The sequence below is a fragment of the Haematobia irritans genome, chromosome 4, assembly GCF_050003625.1.
Source record: "Haematobia irritans isolate KBUSLIRL chromosome 4, ASM5000362v1, whole genome shotgun sequence".
NCBI classification, from domain to species: Eukaryota; Metazoa; Arthropoda; class Insecta; order Diptera; family Muscidae; genus Haematobia; species Haematobia irritans.
In genome coordinates this window covers 199,878,814-199,898,757 of record NC_134400.1, presented here as the reverse complement: position 1 = coordinate 199,898,757, position 19,944 = coordinate 199,878,814, and the positions used below count along the sequence as shown (strand labels likewise).

Sequence of the window (19,944 nt, the reverse complement as noted above, 5' to 3'; positions counted from 1 at the left end):
TATATAGAAATAGAAGTTTGACAAAATTTTATATAGAAATAAAATTTTGATAAAATTTTCTTTGGCAATAAAGTTTTGACAAAAATCTCTATAGAAATAAAATTTTGACAAAATTCTCTATAGAAATAAAATTTTCACGAAATTTTCTATAAATATAAAATTTTCATAAATTTTCTATAGAAATAAAATTTTGAAAGAATTTTCTATAGAAATAGAAGTTTGACAAAAGTTTCTATAGAAATAAAGTCTTGACAAAATTTTCTATAGAAATAAAGTTTTAACAAAATTATCTATAAAAATAAAATTTTGACCAAATTTTCTATAGAAATAAAATTTTCACAAATTTTTGATAGAAATAAAATTTTGAAACAATTTTCTATAGAAATAGAAGTTTGACAAAAATTTTGGCAAAATTTTCTATAGAAATAAAATTTTGTCAAAATTATCTATAGAAATAAAATTTTGACCAAATTTTCTATAGAAATAAAATTTTGTCAAAATTATCTATAGAAATAAAATTTTGAGAAAATTTTTTATAGAAATGAAATTGTGACAAAATTTTCTATAGAAATAAAATTTTGCAAAATTTTCTATAGAAATAAAATTTTGGCAAAATTTTCTATAGAAATAAAATTTTGACAAAATATCCTATAGAAATAAAATGTTCACAAAATTTTCTATAGAAATAAAATTTGGACATAATTTTCTATAGAAATAAAATTTGGACATAATTTTCAATAGAAATATAATTTTTACAAAATTTTCCATAGAAATAAAATTTTTACAAAATTTTCTATCGAAATAAAATTTTCGATAGAAATAATATTTTGAGAAAATTTTCTGTAGAAATAAAATTTTGGCAAAATTTTCTATAGAAATAACATTTTTAAAAAAATTTCGATAGAAATAAAAGTATGTGGTATTAAAGGTTCAACGCAATCACTTATAAATAAAATTTTAACAAAATGTTCTATAAAAATAAAATGTTTACAAAATTTTCTATAGAAGTAAGATTTTGACAAAATTTTCTACAGAAATAAAATTTAGAAATAAAATTTTCTATAAAAATAAAATTTTGACAAAATTTTCTATAGAAATAAAATTTTAACAAAATTATCTATAAAAATAAAATTTTGATAAAATTTTCTATAGAAATAAAATTTTGATAAAATTTTCTATAAAAATAAAATTTTGACAAAATTTTCTATAGAAATAAAATTTTAACAAAATTATATATAAAACTAAAATTTTGATAAAATTTTCTTTGGCAATAAAGTTTTGATAAAATTCTCTATAGAAATAAAATTTTGACAAAATTCTCTATAGAAATAAAATTTTAACGAAATTTTCTATAGAAATAAAGTTTTCACAAATTTTTGATAGAAATAAAATTTTGAAAGAATTTTCTATAGAAATAGAAGTTTGACAAAATGCCAAAATTTTCTATAGAAACAAAATTTTCTAAAGAAATAAAATTTTGATAAAATTTGCTAAAAAAAAAAATTCTTTGGAAATAAAGTTTTGACAAAATTTTCTATAGAAATAAAGTTTTGACAAAATTTTCTGTAGAAATTAAATTTTAACAAAATTATCTATAAAACTAAAATTTTGATAAAATTCTCTATAGAAATAAAATTTTGGCAAAATTTTCTTTAGAAACAAAATTTTGACGAAATTTTCTATAGAATTAAAATTTTGACGAAATTTCCTATAGAAATAAAATGTTGCCAAAATTTTCAATAGAAATACAATTTTAACAAAATTATCTATAAAAATAATTTTTTTTTGGCAATAAAGTTTTGATAAAATTCTCTATAGAAATAAAATTTGACAAATTTGAATATTGAAAGAATTTTCTATAGCAATAAAATTTTCGTTGGAAATAAAGTTTTGACAAAATTTTCTATAAAAGTTTGACAACATTTTCTACAGAAATACAATTTTAAAATAATTTGGTATAGAAGTAAAATTTTGTAAAAATTTTCTATAGAAATAAAATTTTGCTAAAATTTTCTATAGAAATAAAATTTTGACAAAATTTTCCATAGATATAAAATTGTGATAAAATTTTCTACAAAAATAAAATTTGACAAAATTTTCAAAAAAAAAACAAGTATTTACGGCCGTAAGTTCGGCCAGGCCGAATCTTATGTACCCTCCACCATGGATTGCGTAGGAACTTCTACTAAAGGCTGTCATCCACAATCGAATTACTTGGGTTGCGATAACACTTGCCGATGGCAAGGTATCGTAAAACTTTTTAACACTGTCTTCTAAATTGTAAGTTAGCCCATACGGGGTATATATTAAACAAAAAAAGGCCGATTAAATACGTATATAATCTAGTTTGACAAAATTTTCTATAGAAATAAAATTTTGACAAAATTTTCTATAGAAATGAAACCTTGACAAAATTTTCTATAGAAATAAAATTTTGACAACATTTTCTATAGAAATAAAAATTTGACAAAATTTTCTATAGAACGAAAAACTTGACAAAATTTTCTATAGAAATAAAATGTTGACAAAATTTTCTATGGAAGTAAAATGTTGACAAAATTTTCTATAGCAATACAATTTTGACAAAAATTTCTATAGAAATAAAATGTTGACAAAATTTTGTATAGAAATAAAATTTTGACAAAATTTTGTATAGAAATAAAATGTTGACAAAATTTTCTACAGAAATAAATTTTTTACAAAATTTTCTATAGAAATAAAATTTTGACAAACATTTCTATAGAAATAAACTTTTGACAAAACTTTCTATAGAAATGACATTTTAACAAAACTTTCTATAGTAATAAAATTTGACAAAATTTTCTATGGAAATAAAGTTTTGGTAGATTATTTTTGGCGATATGGACCAATTTTTGTGTAATAAGTCATCGGCTATATATAACTAAAGACCGATATGGACCAATTTTTACATGGCTGTTAGAGGCCATATATTGACAATATGTACCAAATTTCAACCGTATCGGATGACTTTTGCTCCTCCAAGAGGTTCCGGACGTCAAATCTGGGGACGGTTTATATGGGAACTATATATAATTATGGACCGATATGGACCAATTTTTGCATGGTTGTTAGAGACCATATACTAACACCATGTACCAAATTTCAACTGGATCGGATGAATTTTGCCCCTCCAAGAGGCTCCGGAGGTCAAATCTGGGGATCGGTTTATATGGGAGCTATATATAATTATGGACCGATATGGACCAATTTTTGCATGGTTGTTAAAAACCGTATACTAAGACCACGTACTAAATTTCAACCGAATCGGATGAATTTTGCTCCTCCAAGAGGCTCCGGTGGTCAAATCTGGGGATCGGTTTATATGGGAGCTATATATAATTATGGACCGATATGGACCAATTTTTGTATGGTTGTTAGAGGCCGTATACTAACATCAGGTACCAAATTTCAACCGGATCGGATGAATTTTGCCCCTCCAAAAGTCTCCGGAGGTCAAATCTAGGGATCGGTTTATATGGGGGCTATATATAATTATGGACCGATATGGACCAATTTTTGCATGGTTGTTAGAGACTATATACTAACATCAGGTACCAAATTTCAATCGGATCGGATGAATTTTGCCCCTCCAAGAGGCTCCGGAGGTCAAATCTGGGGATCGGTTTATATGGGGGCTATATATAATTATGGACCGATGTGGACCAATTTTTGCATGGTTGTTAGAGACCGTATACTAAGACCACGTACCAAATTTCAACCGGATCGGATGAATTTTGCTGCTCCGGGAGGCTCCCCAAGCCAAATTTGGGGATCGGTTTATATGGGGGCTATACGTAAACGTGGTCCGATATGGCCCAGTTTCAATACCATCCGACCTACATCAATAACAACTACTTGTGCCAAGTTTCAAGTCGATAGCTTGTTTCGTTCGGAAGTTAGCGTGATTTCCACAGACGAACGGACAGACGGACGGACGGACAGACGGACAGACGGACGGACGGACGGACATGCTTAGGTCGACTCAGAATTTCACCACGACCCAGAATATATATACTTTATGGGGTCTTAGAGCAATATTTCGATGTGTTACAAACGGAATGACAAAGTTAATATACCCCCCTCCTATGATGGAGGGTATAAAAAAAAGGGTTTTAGAAAAGTTTCCTTATTCGATCGAATTTAATTATAGGCTTCAATTTCAAATATACCACCTGAAAACCACTGTTCCTTGTTAGCTTACGCCTGAGCCCAAGGAGAACGGCCGTCGAAGGCTTAAATAATCTTAAGAAACCAGTCAGCCAAAATCACAACACCATCAACAATGGCACAGAGAGTCTAAGTTTGCCAACAACAATATCAACCAAAAACAACAACAAAATATGATAAATCGCCATCAGTGATTGTAGCGATAAATTATTTTTCGATCGATTGTACGAAACGATAAAACAAAAAGCCGCCTATGGGCAATGTTTCGGAGGTTTTGTATCGTTGCCAAAGAGAATTCATTTGCTGCTGCTTGAACTTGTAAAGAGCTATAGATTTTCTAAAGTAAGAATTCCCGACCCCTTCCCTATTACTCGTCCTTACATAATAATTCCATAGAAGCATGGAATAATATGGCATAGAGTTCTTCTTCGAGTTCTTGGAAGGAATAAAAGATCTTGGCGTTAACGTAGCGATCGGAGTAAATTGAAAAGTGAAACCTTAGATATGAATGGCCAGCGTTTAGCAATACTAGAGTTCTGGTCATTTATCAACGATGAGTCAAACCTTAGATAATCCTGAAGCGGGTAGGATACACACACTCAGAGTGAAAAGTTGGAAAAAGTTTGATCAGGACAAAATTATAACAAACCATAGTTAGAGAGGATCTCTACATACAAGCCACATCCATAAAAATTTCGTTTTTGTTTTCACTAAATAAATTGATAAAATTTTCTTTAGAAATAAAATTTTGGCAAAAATTTTTATAGAAATAAAATTTAGATAAATTTTTCTATAGAAATAAAATTTTGACAAAAAAATAAACAGGAAAAAAATTTTCTATACAAATAAAATTTAGATAAATTTTTCTATAGAAATAAAATTTTGACAAAAAAAAAAACACGAAAAAAATTTCTATACAAATAAAATTTAGATAAAATTTTCTATAGAAATAAAATTTAGATAAAATTTTCTATAAAAATAAAATTTTGACAAAATTTTCTATAAAAATAAAATTTTGACAAAATTTTCTATAGAAATAAATTTTTGACAACATTTTTCGATAGAAGTAAAATTTTGAATTTTTTTTTTATAGAAATATAATTTTTCGTTTTTGTTTTTTATTGTTGGTTTGAACTTCAATCATATTTGTTGTTTTGATCTCAGCTTTAAAACCATTGCATTGACTAAACTACAAGAGTAGCTTAACCAACAGAGAAAAATAATGTTTGTCAAATTTATTTGGGCAAAGCCCTATAGACTGCATGGTGGTCCACCCCTATATAAAATTTTTGTTTAAAGTACAGTAAAAAACAAAAATTCTGTGATGTACTTGAGATTTACAGAGAACACGTCGTGAGGATATGAATTTATTATGGGGTATCTGATTTTTTAATATTTGGACGGGAAAGGGGACCTCCTCCTTGCCCGACTTTTTGAAAATTAAAACAAGATTATCCGATTTGCTTGAAATTTTCAGGGAAGGTTGAAGGCGGCAAAAGGCAGCTAATTTATTTTTCAATATTTGGTCGAGGAAGGGGGCCTCCCCTTTGTCCGACTTTTTTTTAAGTACTCTGGAAAAACTAAAATTTGTCATCTTACTGAAAATGTACGGAGAACTTTGGGGGAGATTATGACATTTATATGAGGTATAAGATTTTTTAATATTAGGTCGGGGAAAAATAAAAGGGCACAGGGAAACCACATTTATCCTCAAGTACATACCGTGAAACAATTGGAGTTTTCCAATTTACTTGAAATTTACAGGCGATGTGGGGTAGGTTATTTTATTATAATGGATATCTGATTTTGTGATATTCGGTGGCAAGAGGGGCCTCCCCTTGCGCTTCTGTTAAAAAAGGGCTTATAATTTGCTTGAAATTTTCCGGGACGTTATACCATTTTTCGATATTGGGACGGGGAGGGAGACCTCTCTAAAACCGAAAAAAAAAAATAGAATTTACAAGTTTACTTGAAATTTACAAAAGCCGTAGGGGAAGGTTATGAAATCAATATGGTGTACAAGATTTTTGGGTATTTGGACGGAAACCTTCTCCTTGCCCCACGCTATGAAACTTGAAAGAAAGTTAACAGATTTTCTTGGAATTTGCAGAGAAAGCGCATTTTGAAAAAAATTTCTATAGTGAAAAAATTTTCATCAAATTTTCTATAGAAATAAAATTTTAACCAAATTTTCCATAGAAATAAAATTTTGACAAAATTTTCTATAGTCAAAAAATGTTGACCAAATTTTCTATAATCAAAAAATGTTGACCAAATTTTCTATAGAAATAAAATGTTGACCAAATTTTCCATAGAAATAACATTTTGATAAAATTTTCTATAGAAATAATATTTTGATAAAATTTTCTATAGAAATATAATTTTGGCATAATTTTCTATAAAATAAAATTTTGACAAAATTTTCTATAGAAATAAAATTTTGATAAAATTTTCTATAGCAGTAAAATTGTCACAAAATTTTCTACAAAAATAAAATTTTCACAAAATTTTCTACAATAAATTTTCTATAGAAATAACATTGTGATAAAATCTTCTATAGAAATACAATTTTGATCAATTTTTCTATAGAAATATAATTTTGATAAAATTTTCTATAGAAATAAAATTTGATAAAATTTTCTATAGAAATAAAATTTTCTATAAAAATAAAATTGTGACAAAATAAATTTATAGAAATAAAATTTGGACAAAATGTTCTAAGAAATAAAATTTTGACCAAATTTTCTATAAAATAAAATTTAGATAAAATTTCTTAAAGAAACAAAATTTTTTAACAAAATTTTCTATAGAAATAAAATTTTGACAAAAGTTGTTTTAGAAATACAATTTTGACAAAATTTTCGATAGAAATAAAATTTTAAAACAATTTTCTATAGGAATAAAATTTTGACAAAATTTTCTATAGAAAATAAAATTTTGATAAATTTTTTTATAGAAATTAAATTTTGACAACATTTTCTATAGAAATAAAATATTGACAACATTTTCTATAGAAATAAAATTTTGACGAAATTTGCTACAGAAATAAAATTTGACCAAATTTTCTATATAAATAAAATTTTATATAGAAATAAAATTTTGAATAGTCAAGAAATTTTGACCAAACTTTCTATAGAAATAAAATTTTGACCATATTTTCCATAGAAATAAAATTTTGACAAAATTTTCTATAGAAATAAACCGTTGGAAAAATGTTCTATGGAAATAAAATTTTGACAAAAATTTTCTATAGAAATAGAATTTTGACAACATTTTCTTTAGAAATAAAATTTTGACAAAATTTTCTGTAAAATAAAATTTTGAGAAAAATTTCTATAGAAATAAAATTTTGAAAAAATTTTCTATAGAAATAAAATTTTTACAAAATTTTCTATAAAATAAAATTTTGACAAAATTTTCTACAAAATAAAATTTTGACAAAATTTTCTATAAAATAAAAGTTTGACAAAATTTTCTACAGAAATAAAATTTTGATAAAATTTTCTATAGAAATAACATTTTGATGCAATTTTCTATAGAAATAAAATTTAGATGGCATTTCCTATGGAAACAAAACTTGAACAAAATTTTCTATAGAAATAAAATTCTGACAAAATTTGCTTTAGAAATACAATTTTGGCAACATTTTCGATAGAAATAAAATTTTGACAAAATTTTCTATGGAAAAAAAATTTGAGAAAATTTTGTATAAAATAAAATTTTGATAAAATTTTATATAGAAATAAAATTTTGACATTTTCTATAGAAATAAAATTTTGACAAATTTTGCTTTAGACATACAATTTGGCAACATTTTCGATGGAAATACAATTTTGACAAAACTTTCTATGGAAAAACAATTTGAGAAAGTTTTCTATGAAATAAAATTTTGATAAAATATTATGTAGAAATACAATTTTGGCAACATTTTCTATAGAAATAAAATTTTGAAAAAATTTTCTATAAAATAAAATTGTGATAAAATTTTTTATAGAAATACAATTTTGATGAATTTTTCTATAGAAATAAAATTTTGATAAAATTTTGTATAGAAATAAAATTTGATAAAATTTTCTATAGAAATAAAATTTTCTATAAAAATAAAATTGTGACAAAATAAATTTATAGAAATAAAATTTGGACAAAATGTTCCAAGAAATAAAATTTTGACCAAATTTTCTGTAAAATAAAATTTAGATAAAATTTCTTAAAGAAACACAATTTTTTAACAAAATTTTCTGTAGGAATAAAATTTTGACAAAATTTTCTATAGAAAATAAAATTTTGATAAATTTTTTTATAGAAATTAAATTTTGACAACATTTTCTATAGAAATAAAATATTGACAACATTTTCTATAGAAATAAAATTTTGACGAAATTTGCTACAGAAATAAAATTTGACCAAATTTTCTATATAAATAAAATTTTATATAGAAATAAAATTTTGAATAGTCAAGAAATTTTGACCAAACTTTCTATAGCAATAAAATTTTGACCACATTTTCCATAGAACTAAAATTTTGACAAAATTTTCTATAGAAATAAACTTTTGGAAAAATGTTTTATGGAAATAAAATTTTGACAAAAATTTTCTATAGAAATAGAATTTTGACCACATTTTCTTTAGAAATAAAATTTTGACAAAATTTTCTGTAAAATAAAATTTTGAGAAAAATTTCTATAGAAATAAAATTTTGATAAAATTTTCTATAGAAATAAAATATTTACAAAATTTTCTATAAAATAAAATTTTGACAAAATTTTCTATAAAATAAAAGTTTGACAAAATTTTCTACAAAAATAGAATTTTGACAAAATTTTCTATAGAAATAACATTTTGATGAAATTTTCTATAGAAATAACATTTTGATGAAATTTTCTATAGAAATAAAATTTTGATAAAATTTTCTATAAAATAAAATTTAGATGGAATTTCCTATGGAAACAAAACTTGAACAAAATTTTCTATAGAAATAAAATTCTGACAAAATTTGCTTTAGAAATACAATTTTGACAACATTTTCGATAGAAATAAAATTTTGACAAAATTTTCTATGGAAAAAAAATTTGAGAAAATTTTGTATAAAATAGAATTTTGATAACATTTTATATAGAAATAAAATTTTGACATTTTCTATAGAAATAAAATTTTGACATTTTCTATAGGAATAAAATTTTGACATTTTCTATTGAAATAAAATTTTGAAAAAATTTGCTTTAGACATACAATTTGGCAACATTTTCGATAGAAATACAATTTTGACAAAACTTTCTATGGAAAAACAATTTGAGAAAGTTTTCTATAAAATAAAATTTTGATAAAATTTTATATAGAAATACAATTTTGGCAACATTTTCTATAGAAATAAAATTTTGACAAAATTTTCTATAGAAACAAATTCTTGACAAAATTTTCGATAGAAATAAAATTTTGACAAAATTTTCTATAGAAAATAAAATTTTGAAAAAATTGTCTATAAAATAAAATTGTGATAACATTTTTTATGGAAATTAAATTTTGACAACATTTTCTATAGAAATAAAATTTTGACATTTTCTATAGAAATAAAATTTGACCAAGTTTTCTATCAAATAATATACTGAAAAATTTTTGACGAAACTTTCTATAGAAATAAAATGTTGACAAATTTGCTATGGAAAAAGAAATTTGAGAAAATTTTCTATAAAATAAAATTTTATATAGAAATAAAATTTTGACAACATTTTCTATAGAAATAAAATTTTGACACAATTTTCTATAGAAACACAATTTTGACAAAATTTTCGATAGAAATAAAATTTTGGCAAAATTTTCTATATTTTTTTCAAAACTAGGCCTATCTTTTAAGATTTTTCTTATATTCAATTTCTCCCTCATTTTTCCATTTCATACGAATTTTTCTCGAGTGTAAATTTGTATAGTAAAACTTTGAAAAATGACTCCCAAGATATTGGGTGTTGGACCAACGCCCACTTACCTATCGATCCATCCAGTGAATAGGCATTACGTTGCCATGCCCATGTGCATAGATCACAGGTTGTCAAACCATCGGCGGCCACACTCTCATCGAGAAATGGTGGTCGCGGTGGTGGCGGCACAAAACGTCCATTCCATAGACCATTTTCGCTAGCATCGAAGGCCAATGGTGAGTCAAATGTATCCTCTTCGATGGCATTCGACCACCAATCGTCGTCATCTGTGGCAGGTAAGAGATTTGAACCACTACTACTACCATCGCTGCTGGCCGTAGCAAAGGCATCAGCCGCTGCCCCAGCCCCATTATTCAGTGTCGTTGCTGTTGTGGCCAAAACGTCCCTTGCTATCGCCGGATCATAGGGTGACAACAATTGATTGCCCATTCCATGTGGCTGTTGGGTTACGCCTGTCGCTGATGATCCAGCCGTGGCTGCTGCATAATTGTGTGACTGGTGTGATTGGTGATTGTGATGAGGTGGTAGCGGTGGCGATTGATAATTGTGATTGTTAAGGGAGTCCAGACGAGAGTTGGGAAATGCGGAACGTACCGTTGTGGTGGCACCCGCAAATATGTCTTCGCCCTGCTGACCGGGAAGGCGGGCAAACATGATTTCAAAATTTCTTGCCCTCTTTCACTTGGCTCACAATTATGAAGAATGTTTCCTTATCCTAAGGTTTATAAGGCAATTCCTTTAGGTGGTTATACTTTCTGGCTATTTGGATTAATTCAAATCTGTAAAGAAATAAGAAGAGAGAGTGTAAGTTTTGAACAATACTGGGAATATGAAAGCAATATAGTAGGTCTGAATTATAGTACAGGTTTGATGGGTTCATAAGTAGGACAATTTATCATAACTGTTGCAATCTTCATTTGGATCTCAATTAACATATGAAGAATATAAATCGAATAAATTCCGAAAGGTTGAATTTCTGAATAATTGACTACAAATGAAAATGGACGTTTAGTACCATATTTTTTACCAAAAGTATACTAAAATGTAGTTTCAAAGGAGTAGCCTACTGTACCATATTTTGTGTCAAAAAGTATCATATTTTATGGCGAAGACAGGAACCATAGCTTTTGTCAAAAATATTATGTAGTGTGCCAACAAATTAATGTATTTTATACCAATTATGTATTTTTATGTATAATTTTTAATATTTTGTACCATGATGGTACATAATTTTTCAATAAAATAGTACCACATTTTCCACCAAATAAAAATTTTATATTTTGTATCCGAAGCTACCAAACAGGTACCCTAGTTTGTATCAAACATGTAAACATGTTCAGCATATCCTGTACCGAAGGAGTACCATATTTCTCATCAAAAGAGTGCCATTGGACCACAAGATACCACATTTTTGCCTAAAGAATGTCATAGCTGTTGCCAAAAAGTACCATACTTTATATCAAAAGAGTACAAGATTTATCACCAGTGGAGAACCATATTTCATACGATTGGACCTATATGGTACCACATTTTTCACCATACTACCGTATGTATTTTGTACCAGAAGAGTACTATACCAATAATCAAACAGATACCATATGTTTACCAAAGAAAAATAGTACAAGTGTAAAACATTTTGTAACAAAAGGAATAGAGATTTTCATCAAAAGATGACCATATGTGTTCCTCCACTGGGATACCGTAGATGGTGAAGAAGGATTGCATATTTTGTACACAATTTTGTATCAAATGTGTACAAAAATGTTCGCCAAGACTAATCAAAATTTATTTATTTAAAACTATACTAAACTTATAGTAAATATAAGATGAGTAGTGGGAAAAAATAAGGGGAAGCTTTAGCAACTGAGGCCATCAGCTAGAAATCAAAATTTTCTTCCCAGTTGCACTCAGAAAACAATCAACGAAAATTTCTATAGCCACTTTAATTAAATCTTCCCAAAGGAAAATTGGTGCAAATTGGCCCTAAAAGCATATCGCCGGACTAATACCAATTCTCTACTTTATCGTAATTTTTAATTTTTTTTATACCCTCCACCATATGATGGGGGCTATATTAACTTTGTCATTCCGTTTGTAAGACATCGAAATATTGCTCTAAGACCCCATAAAGTATATATATTCTGGGTCGTGGTGAAATTCTGAGTCGATCTAAGCATGTCCGTCCGTCGGACTGTTTAGGTTAGGTTAGGTTAGGTGGCAGCCCGATGTATCAGGCTCACTTAGACTATTCAGTCCATTGTGATACCACATTGGTGAACTTCTCTTTTATCACTGAGTGCTGCCCGATTCCATGTTAAGCTCAATGACAAGGGACCTCCTTTTTATAGCCGAGTCCGAACGGCGTTCCACATTGCAGTGAAACCACTTAGAGAAGCTTTAAAACCCTCAGAAATGTCACCAGCATTACTGAGGTGGGATAATCCACCGCTGAAAAACTTTTTGGTGTTCGGTCGAAGCAGGAATCTAACCCACGACCTTGTGTGTGCAAGGCGGGCATGCTAACCATTGCACCACGGTGGCTCCCTCCGTCGGACTGTTGAAGTCACGCTAAGTTCCGAACGAAACAAGCTATCGATATGAAACTTGGCATAAATAGTTGTTATTGGAGTAGGTCGGATGGTATTGCAAATGGGCCATATCGGTCCACTTTTACGTATAGCCCCCATATAAACGGACCCTCAAATTTGGTTTGCGACTGCTATAAGAGAAGCATATTTCATCCCATCCGGCTGACATTTGGTACATGGTGTTGGTATATGGTCTCTAACAACCATGCAAAAATTGGTCCACATCGGTCCATAATTATATATAGCCCCCATATAAACCGATCCCCAGATTTGGCTTGCGGAGCCTCAAAGAGAAGCAAATTTCATCCGATCCGCCTGAAATTTGGTATATGATGTTGGTATGTGGTCTCTAACAACCATGCAAAAATAGGTCCACATCGGTCCATAATTATATATAGCCCCCATATAAACCGATCCCCAGATTTGGCTTGCGGAATCCCTAAGAGAAGCAAATTTCATCCAATCCGGTTGAAATTTGGAACATGGAGATATTTAACAACTGTGACAGAATTGGCCCATATCGGTCCATAATTATATATAGCCCTCATATAAACCGTTCTCCAGATTTGACCTCCGGAGCCTCTTGGAGGAGTAAAATTCATCCGATCCGGTTGAAATTTGGTACGTGTTGTAGGTATATGGTCTCTAATAACCACGCAAAAATTAGTCCATATCGGTCTATAGTTATATATAGCCGATCGCCAATCACACAAAAATTGGTCCTTATCGCAAATAATAATTTACCAAAATTTTATTTCTATAAAAAATTTTGTCCAAAATTTATTTCTATAGAAAAATGTTGTCAAAATGTTATTTCTATAGAAAAGTTTGGCAACATTTTATTACTATAGAAAATTTGGTCAAAATTTTATTTCTATAGAAAATTTTTCTCAAAATTTTATTACTATAGAAAATTTTGTCAAAATTTTATTTCTATAGAAAATTTTTCTCAAAATTTTATTTCTATAGAAAATTTTGTCAAAATTTAATTTCTATAGAAAATTGTGTCAAAATTTAATTTTTATAGCATTTTTTTTTGCAAAATTTTATTTCTATGGAAAATTTTGTCAAAATTGTATTTGTATAGAAAAATTTGTCAAAATTTTATTTTTATAGAAAATGTTATCAACATTTTATTTCTATAGAAAATTTTGTCAAAATTGTATTTGTATAGAAAATTTTGTCAAAATTTTATTTCAATAGAAAATTTTATCAACATTTTATTTCTATAGAAAATTTTGTCAAAATTTAATATCTAAAAAAATTTTGTTAAAATTTTACTTCTATAGAAAATTTTCTCAAAATTTTATTTCGATAGAAAAATGTTGTCAAAATGTTATTTCTGTAGCAAAGTTTGTCAACATTTTATTACTATAGAACATTTTGTCAAAATTTTATTTCTATAGAAAATATTGTCAAAATTTTATTTCTATAGAAAATTTTGTCAAAATTTTATTTCTATAGAAAATTTTGTTTTTATAGAAAATGTTCTCAAAATTTTATTTCTATAGAAAATTTTATCAAAATTTTATTTCGATAGAAAATGTTCGCAAAATTTTATTTCTATAGAAAATTTTGTCAAAATTTTATTTCTATAGAAAATGTTCTCAAAATTTTATTTCTATAGAAAATTTTGTCAAAATTTTATTTCTATAGAAAATTTTCAGAAAATTTTATTTCTATAGAAAATTTTGTCAAATTTTTATTTCTATAGAAAATTTTGTCAAAATTTTATTACTATTGAAAATTTTCTGAAAATTTTATTTCTATAGAAAATGTTCTCAAAATTTTATTTCTATAGAAAATTTTGTCAAAATTTTATTTCTATAGAAAATTTCGTCAAATTTTTATTTCTATGGAAAATTTTCTGAAAATTTTATTTCTATAGAAAATTTTGTCAAAATTTTATTACAATTGAAAATTTTCTGAAAATTTTATTTCTATAGAAAATGTTCTCAAAATGTTATTTCTATAGAAAATTTTGTCAAAATTTTATTTCTATAGAAAATTTTATTTCTATATAAAATTTTGTCAAAATTTTATTTCTATAAAACATTTTGTTAAAATTTTATTTCTATAGAAAATTTTCTGAAAATTTTATTTCTATAGTAAATTTTGTCAAAATTTTATTTCTATAGAAAATTTTGTCAAAATTTTATTTCTATAGAAAATTTTATCAAAATTTTATTCCTATATAAAATTTTATTTCTATAGAAAATTTTGTTAAAATTTTATTTCGATAAAAAAAGTTGTCAAAATTTTATTTCTATAGAAAATTTTCTGAAAATTTTATTTCTATAGAAAATTTTGTCAAAATTTTATTTCTATAGAAAATTTTATCAAAATTTCATTTCTGTAAAAAATTTTGTCAAAAGTTTATTTCTATAGAAAATTGTGTCAAAATTTTATTTCGACAGAAAATGTTCTCAAAATTTTATTTCTATAGAAAATTTTGTCAAACTTTTATTTCCATAGAAAATTTTGTCAAAATTTTATTTCTGTAGAAAATTTTGTCAACATTTTATTTCTATAGAAAATTTTATCAAAATTTCATTTCTACACAAAAGTTTTTTCAAAATTTAGTGCTATAGAAAATTTTGTCAAAATTTTATTTCTATAGAAAATCTTATCAAAATTTTATTTCTATACAAAATTTTGTCAAAATTTAGTTCTATAGAAAATTTTGTCAATATTTTATTTCTATAGAAAATTTTATCAAAATGCTATTTCTATAGAAAATTAAAATTGACTTTGGTGATTGTTGCTATCATTTCTGTGATTGACGATATGAAAAATTAATTTTGTGATTGAAGACAAAAAATATTTTTTCTTGTGTAGACGTCAGCAACTAGTCGTGTTCAAGATCTGTGGTTGATCCATTTCCGCCTAGGGTTAGTTCAAGAATATTTGTTGATTTTATGTAAGATTTGCCAAATGTGCGAATATTTTCCTTATTTTAATTATTTTTGCATACTTAGATGCATTAATAAATTTCCAAAAATATTTGAAAATTTTAAATCTTTTAAAATTTTAATTAAAAAAAAACAACATTTTCTCTCCAGGTGGGTTCACTTTTTTATGATTGAAATTCAATTAAAATTGCAATTGGAAAAAAGATGCTGATATTTTTTTCTGTGTATGGACCAGCACTACGTTCTCGTCAAAACGTACATTAACATGGATGTGTCATTGGCGGGATAAATTTACACTTTAATGTACGACTTGGACTCATTTCAAAGGACATATCTTGGGATAACTTAGTAGAACTCATGAACCAATCTAGGCCAAACTCTTATGAACCCGTTTCAGTTTGACCATCCGAATTGCACCAGAAAGGAAAAACTTTTTGGAATATAAATTATATAAGTTTGAAAAAATTTTCTATAGAAATAAAATTTTGAAAAAATTTTCTATAGAAAAAAAAATTTGAAAAGATTTTCTATAGAAATAAAATTTTAATAAAATTTTCTATAGAAATAAAATTTTGATAAAATTTTCTATAGAAATAAAATTTTGATAAAATTTTCTATAGAAATAAAATTTTGACAAAATTTCGATGTTAAAAAATGGAATGGCAACCGTACTATAACCCCATCCCATGGTGGTTAATATAAAAATGTTTGTCTTCAATTTACGTTGATGCGATTTTAACTAATTTTGTTTTTAATAAGATCGCATTGTTCATCCATGTCCTGGTCTAAATTAAGCCATTTACACAATTTCCATAATGTCAACCATCAAGGACCATTCATATATTTTGTCAATTTTTTAAAAGCAATGTTTTAAAGGCAATGCTTCTCAAATATATTCATAAAAACCCGTGGGTAATAACTAGTCCAACCTGTACCATGCAGCCTTAAGTCTTTAAGTGGTTAGTAGTAAAAAAACTCCAAATTAAATCACTAACCGGCAAATAAAATCAGTCTACAAATCCAATTGCCAGACAATCAGCCATTCATCCATCCATGCACCCACCATGGTTATAGACAGGCGCATTTGATTATGATAATTGTAATAAATTTAAAGTGACTGGTAACTGTTAACCCAAAACCAATTGTGACTGTCCTTGTGTTGAGCTCCCAGGTCTCCTGACCAAATCTCCAAAGCATTTTATCCATTTATGAAACTTCTCTCATACCATAAGGCCACCCATATTGTAGATCGTTTCCAGATGAAATCCCAGCTCTATAGAGTTCATGAAGAATTCATCTATGAAATTTACAAAAAAAAAAGGAATCCCACCAACGATGGGGACGACCATTGGCAAAGTGGAGAAGATGGATTGAAACGTTTTACTTAAAATGCCTGAAAATGTCGGCATATTGCCACTCCACCAATAGGCCACACAATCAAGTCGATGAGGGCTATGTGAATGACTGTGGATTGGAACAGCACTCGTAGTTTTGTACCACACTTCAAGTGCTACATTAACAATAACGTGGGCCCAACACTGCTTCACGTCACTCCACACGAATTGCCCGAAAAAAGTGCTTAAAAATGAACAACAACAACAGCACGAAAAACAAAACACAAAAACTTCCTAAAGAAAAATCATTTTTTTTTAAATATGATATTACAACAACAGCGCCTGCGCCACAACTAGGTACTACAAAATGCGAAATCAAAAATTATAGTTTCCCTTTTTGTTTATATACACTGAGAAGATGAGTGTCATAGTGACAGTGGCTTCACTGCAAACCCCTTATTTTCGCTTTAATCTCGACATGAAATTTGCTCCTCTATGAGGCTACAGAAGTCACATTTGGGGATCGGTTTATGTGGAGGCTATACCTGGACCGATATAGCCCATTTGCGGTCTGACATCAATAACAACCCAGAACCAGATCAATCGAGACACATGCCATCGCTACATTGGTTAATAGGTATTGCAACCAATTTCAGGTTGCAATTATTTTTAATACACACGTCTGCCAACTGACAGATTTATTCCAGTGACAGTTCCTTTTATTGTATACAAGTTTACAAGAGAATTATGACTAAATTGTCTATAGAACTAAAATTTTGACACAATTTTGTATAGAAATAAAATTTTTGATAGAAATAAAATGTTGACAAAATTTTCTATAGAAATAAAATTTTGACAAAATTTTCTATAGAAATTAAATTTTGGTAAAATTTTAAATTTTTTCTATAGAAATAAAATTTTGACAAAATTGTCTATAGAAATAAAATTTTGACAAACTTGTCTATAGAAATACAATTTTGACAACATTTTCTATAAAAATAAAATTTTGATTAAATTTTCTATAGAAATAAAATTTTCGATAGAAACAAAATTTTCCATAGAAACAAAATTTTGACAAAATTTTCCATAGAAATAAAATGTTGACTAAATTTTCTATAGAAATAAAATTCTGATAAAAATTTCTATAAAAATAAAAATTTTGACAAAAATTTGTGTAAAAAATATTTTTTTTACAAAATTTTCTGTTTAAATAAAATTTTGACAAAATTGTCTATAAAAATAAAATTTTAACAAAATTTTCTATAGAAATAAAATTTTGATAAAATTTTTGTAATTGTGGTATTTTTGGCTGAAAAACCACAAAGGGGCTATCGTGATAGCCTTTCAGCATTTTTGTATACAAGTTTACAAATTAATTTTCACAAAATTTTCTATAGAAATAAAATTTTGACAAAATTGTCTATAGAAATAAAATTTTGACAAAATTTTCTATAGAAATACAATTTTGACAACATCTTCTATCAAAATAAAATTTTAACTAAATTTTCTATAGAAATAACATTTTCGATAGAAACAAAATTTTGACAAAATTTTCCATAGAAATAAAATGTTGACTAAATTTTTTATAGAAATAAAATGTTGACAAAATTTTCTATAGAAATAAAATTCTCATAAAAATTTCTATAGAAACAAAAATGTTGACAAAATTTTGTATAAAAAATAATTTTTTTACAAAATTTTCTGTATAAATAAAATTTTGACAAAATTGTCTATAAAAATAAAATTTTAACAAAATTTTCTATAGAAATAAAATTTTGATAAAATTTTTGTAATTGTGGTATATGTAGCTGGAAAACCACAAAGGGGCTATCGTTATAGCCTTTCAGCATTTTTGTATACAAGTTTACAAATTAATTTTCACAAAATTTTCTATAGAAATAAAATTTTGACAAAATTTTCTATAGAAATAAAATTTTGACAAAATTTTCTATGGAAATAAAATTTTGACAAAATTGTCTATAGAAATAAAATTTAGACAAAATTTTCTATAGAAATACAATTTTGACAACTTTTTCTAAATTTTCTGCAAAAATAAAATTTTGACAAAATTTTCCATAGAAATAAAATGTTGACTAAATTTTTTGTAGAAATAAAATGTTGACAAAATTTTCTATAGAAATAAAATTCTGATAAAATTTTCTATAGAAATAAAAATTTTGACAACATTTTGTGTAAAAAATGTATGGTATATTTGGCTGGGAAACCACAAAGGGGCTATCGTTGTAGCCTTTCAGCATTTTTGTATACAAGTTTACAAAATCATTTAGACAAAATTTTCTATAGAAATAAAATTTTGACTAAATTTTCTATAAAAATAAAATTTTGACTAAATTGTCTATTGATATAAAATTTTGATAAAATTGTTTTGATTGTGATTTATGGTATATTTGGCTGGAAAACCACAAAGGGGCTGCTGTTGTTACTCGTATCATTGATCGTTACAGTGGTACTGACAATATTGCATCCAAAAAGTGAAGGGCAGATGTGATCAAATTCCACGCCGTAGTGGTAGAAAACTTGTTCGTGAGCTGAATTTATTGCTAGAACGAATTTGGTTTTATCCGATGAACAGCCATTCTAAATTTGCTTTACAAATAAAATTTTGACAAAATGTTCTATAGAAATAAAATTTTGACAAAATTTTCTATATAAATAAAATTTTGACAAAATTTTCTATAGAAATAAAATTTTTACAAAATTTTCTATAGAAATAAAATTTTGACAAAATGTTATATAGAAATTAAATTTTGACAAAATTTTCTATAGAAATAAAATTTTACCAAAATTTCCCATAGAAATAAAATTTTACCAAAATATTCTATAGAAATAAAATTTTACCAAAAATTTTCTATAGAAATAAAATTTTACCAAAATTTTCCAAAGAAATAAAATTTTACCACAATTTTCTATAGAAATAAAATTTTACCAAAATTTTCTATAGAAATAAAATTTTGATAAAATGTTCTAT

General features: G+C 26.3%; 1 protein-coding gene across 1 annotated transcript in view; it reads right to left on the bottom strand.

The window, feature by feature from the left end:
* LOC142235947 (uncharacterized) overlaps positions 1-19,944 on the bottom strand; it is an 874,494-nt gene that overhangs the window by 263,458 nt on the left and 591,092 nt on the right. The window contains exon 5 of the mRNA XM_075307200.1: positions 10,169-10,900. Within this exon, the coding sequence (XP_075163315.1) occupies positions 10,169-10,775 (607 nt within the window). The 5' untranslated portion in view covers positions 10,776-10,900. The remainder of the gene's footprint in view (positions 1-10,168; positions 10,901-19,944) is intronic.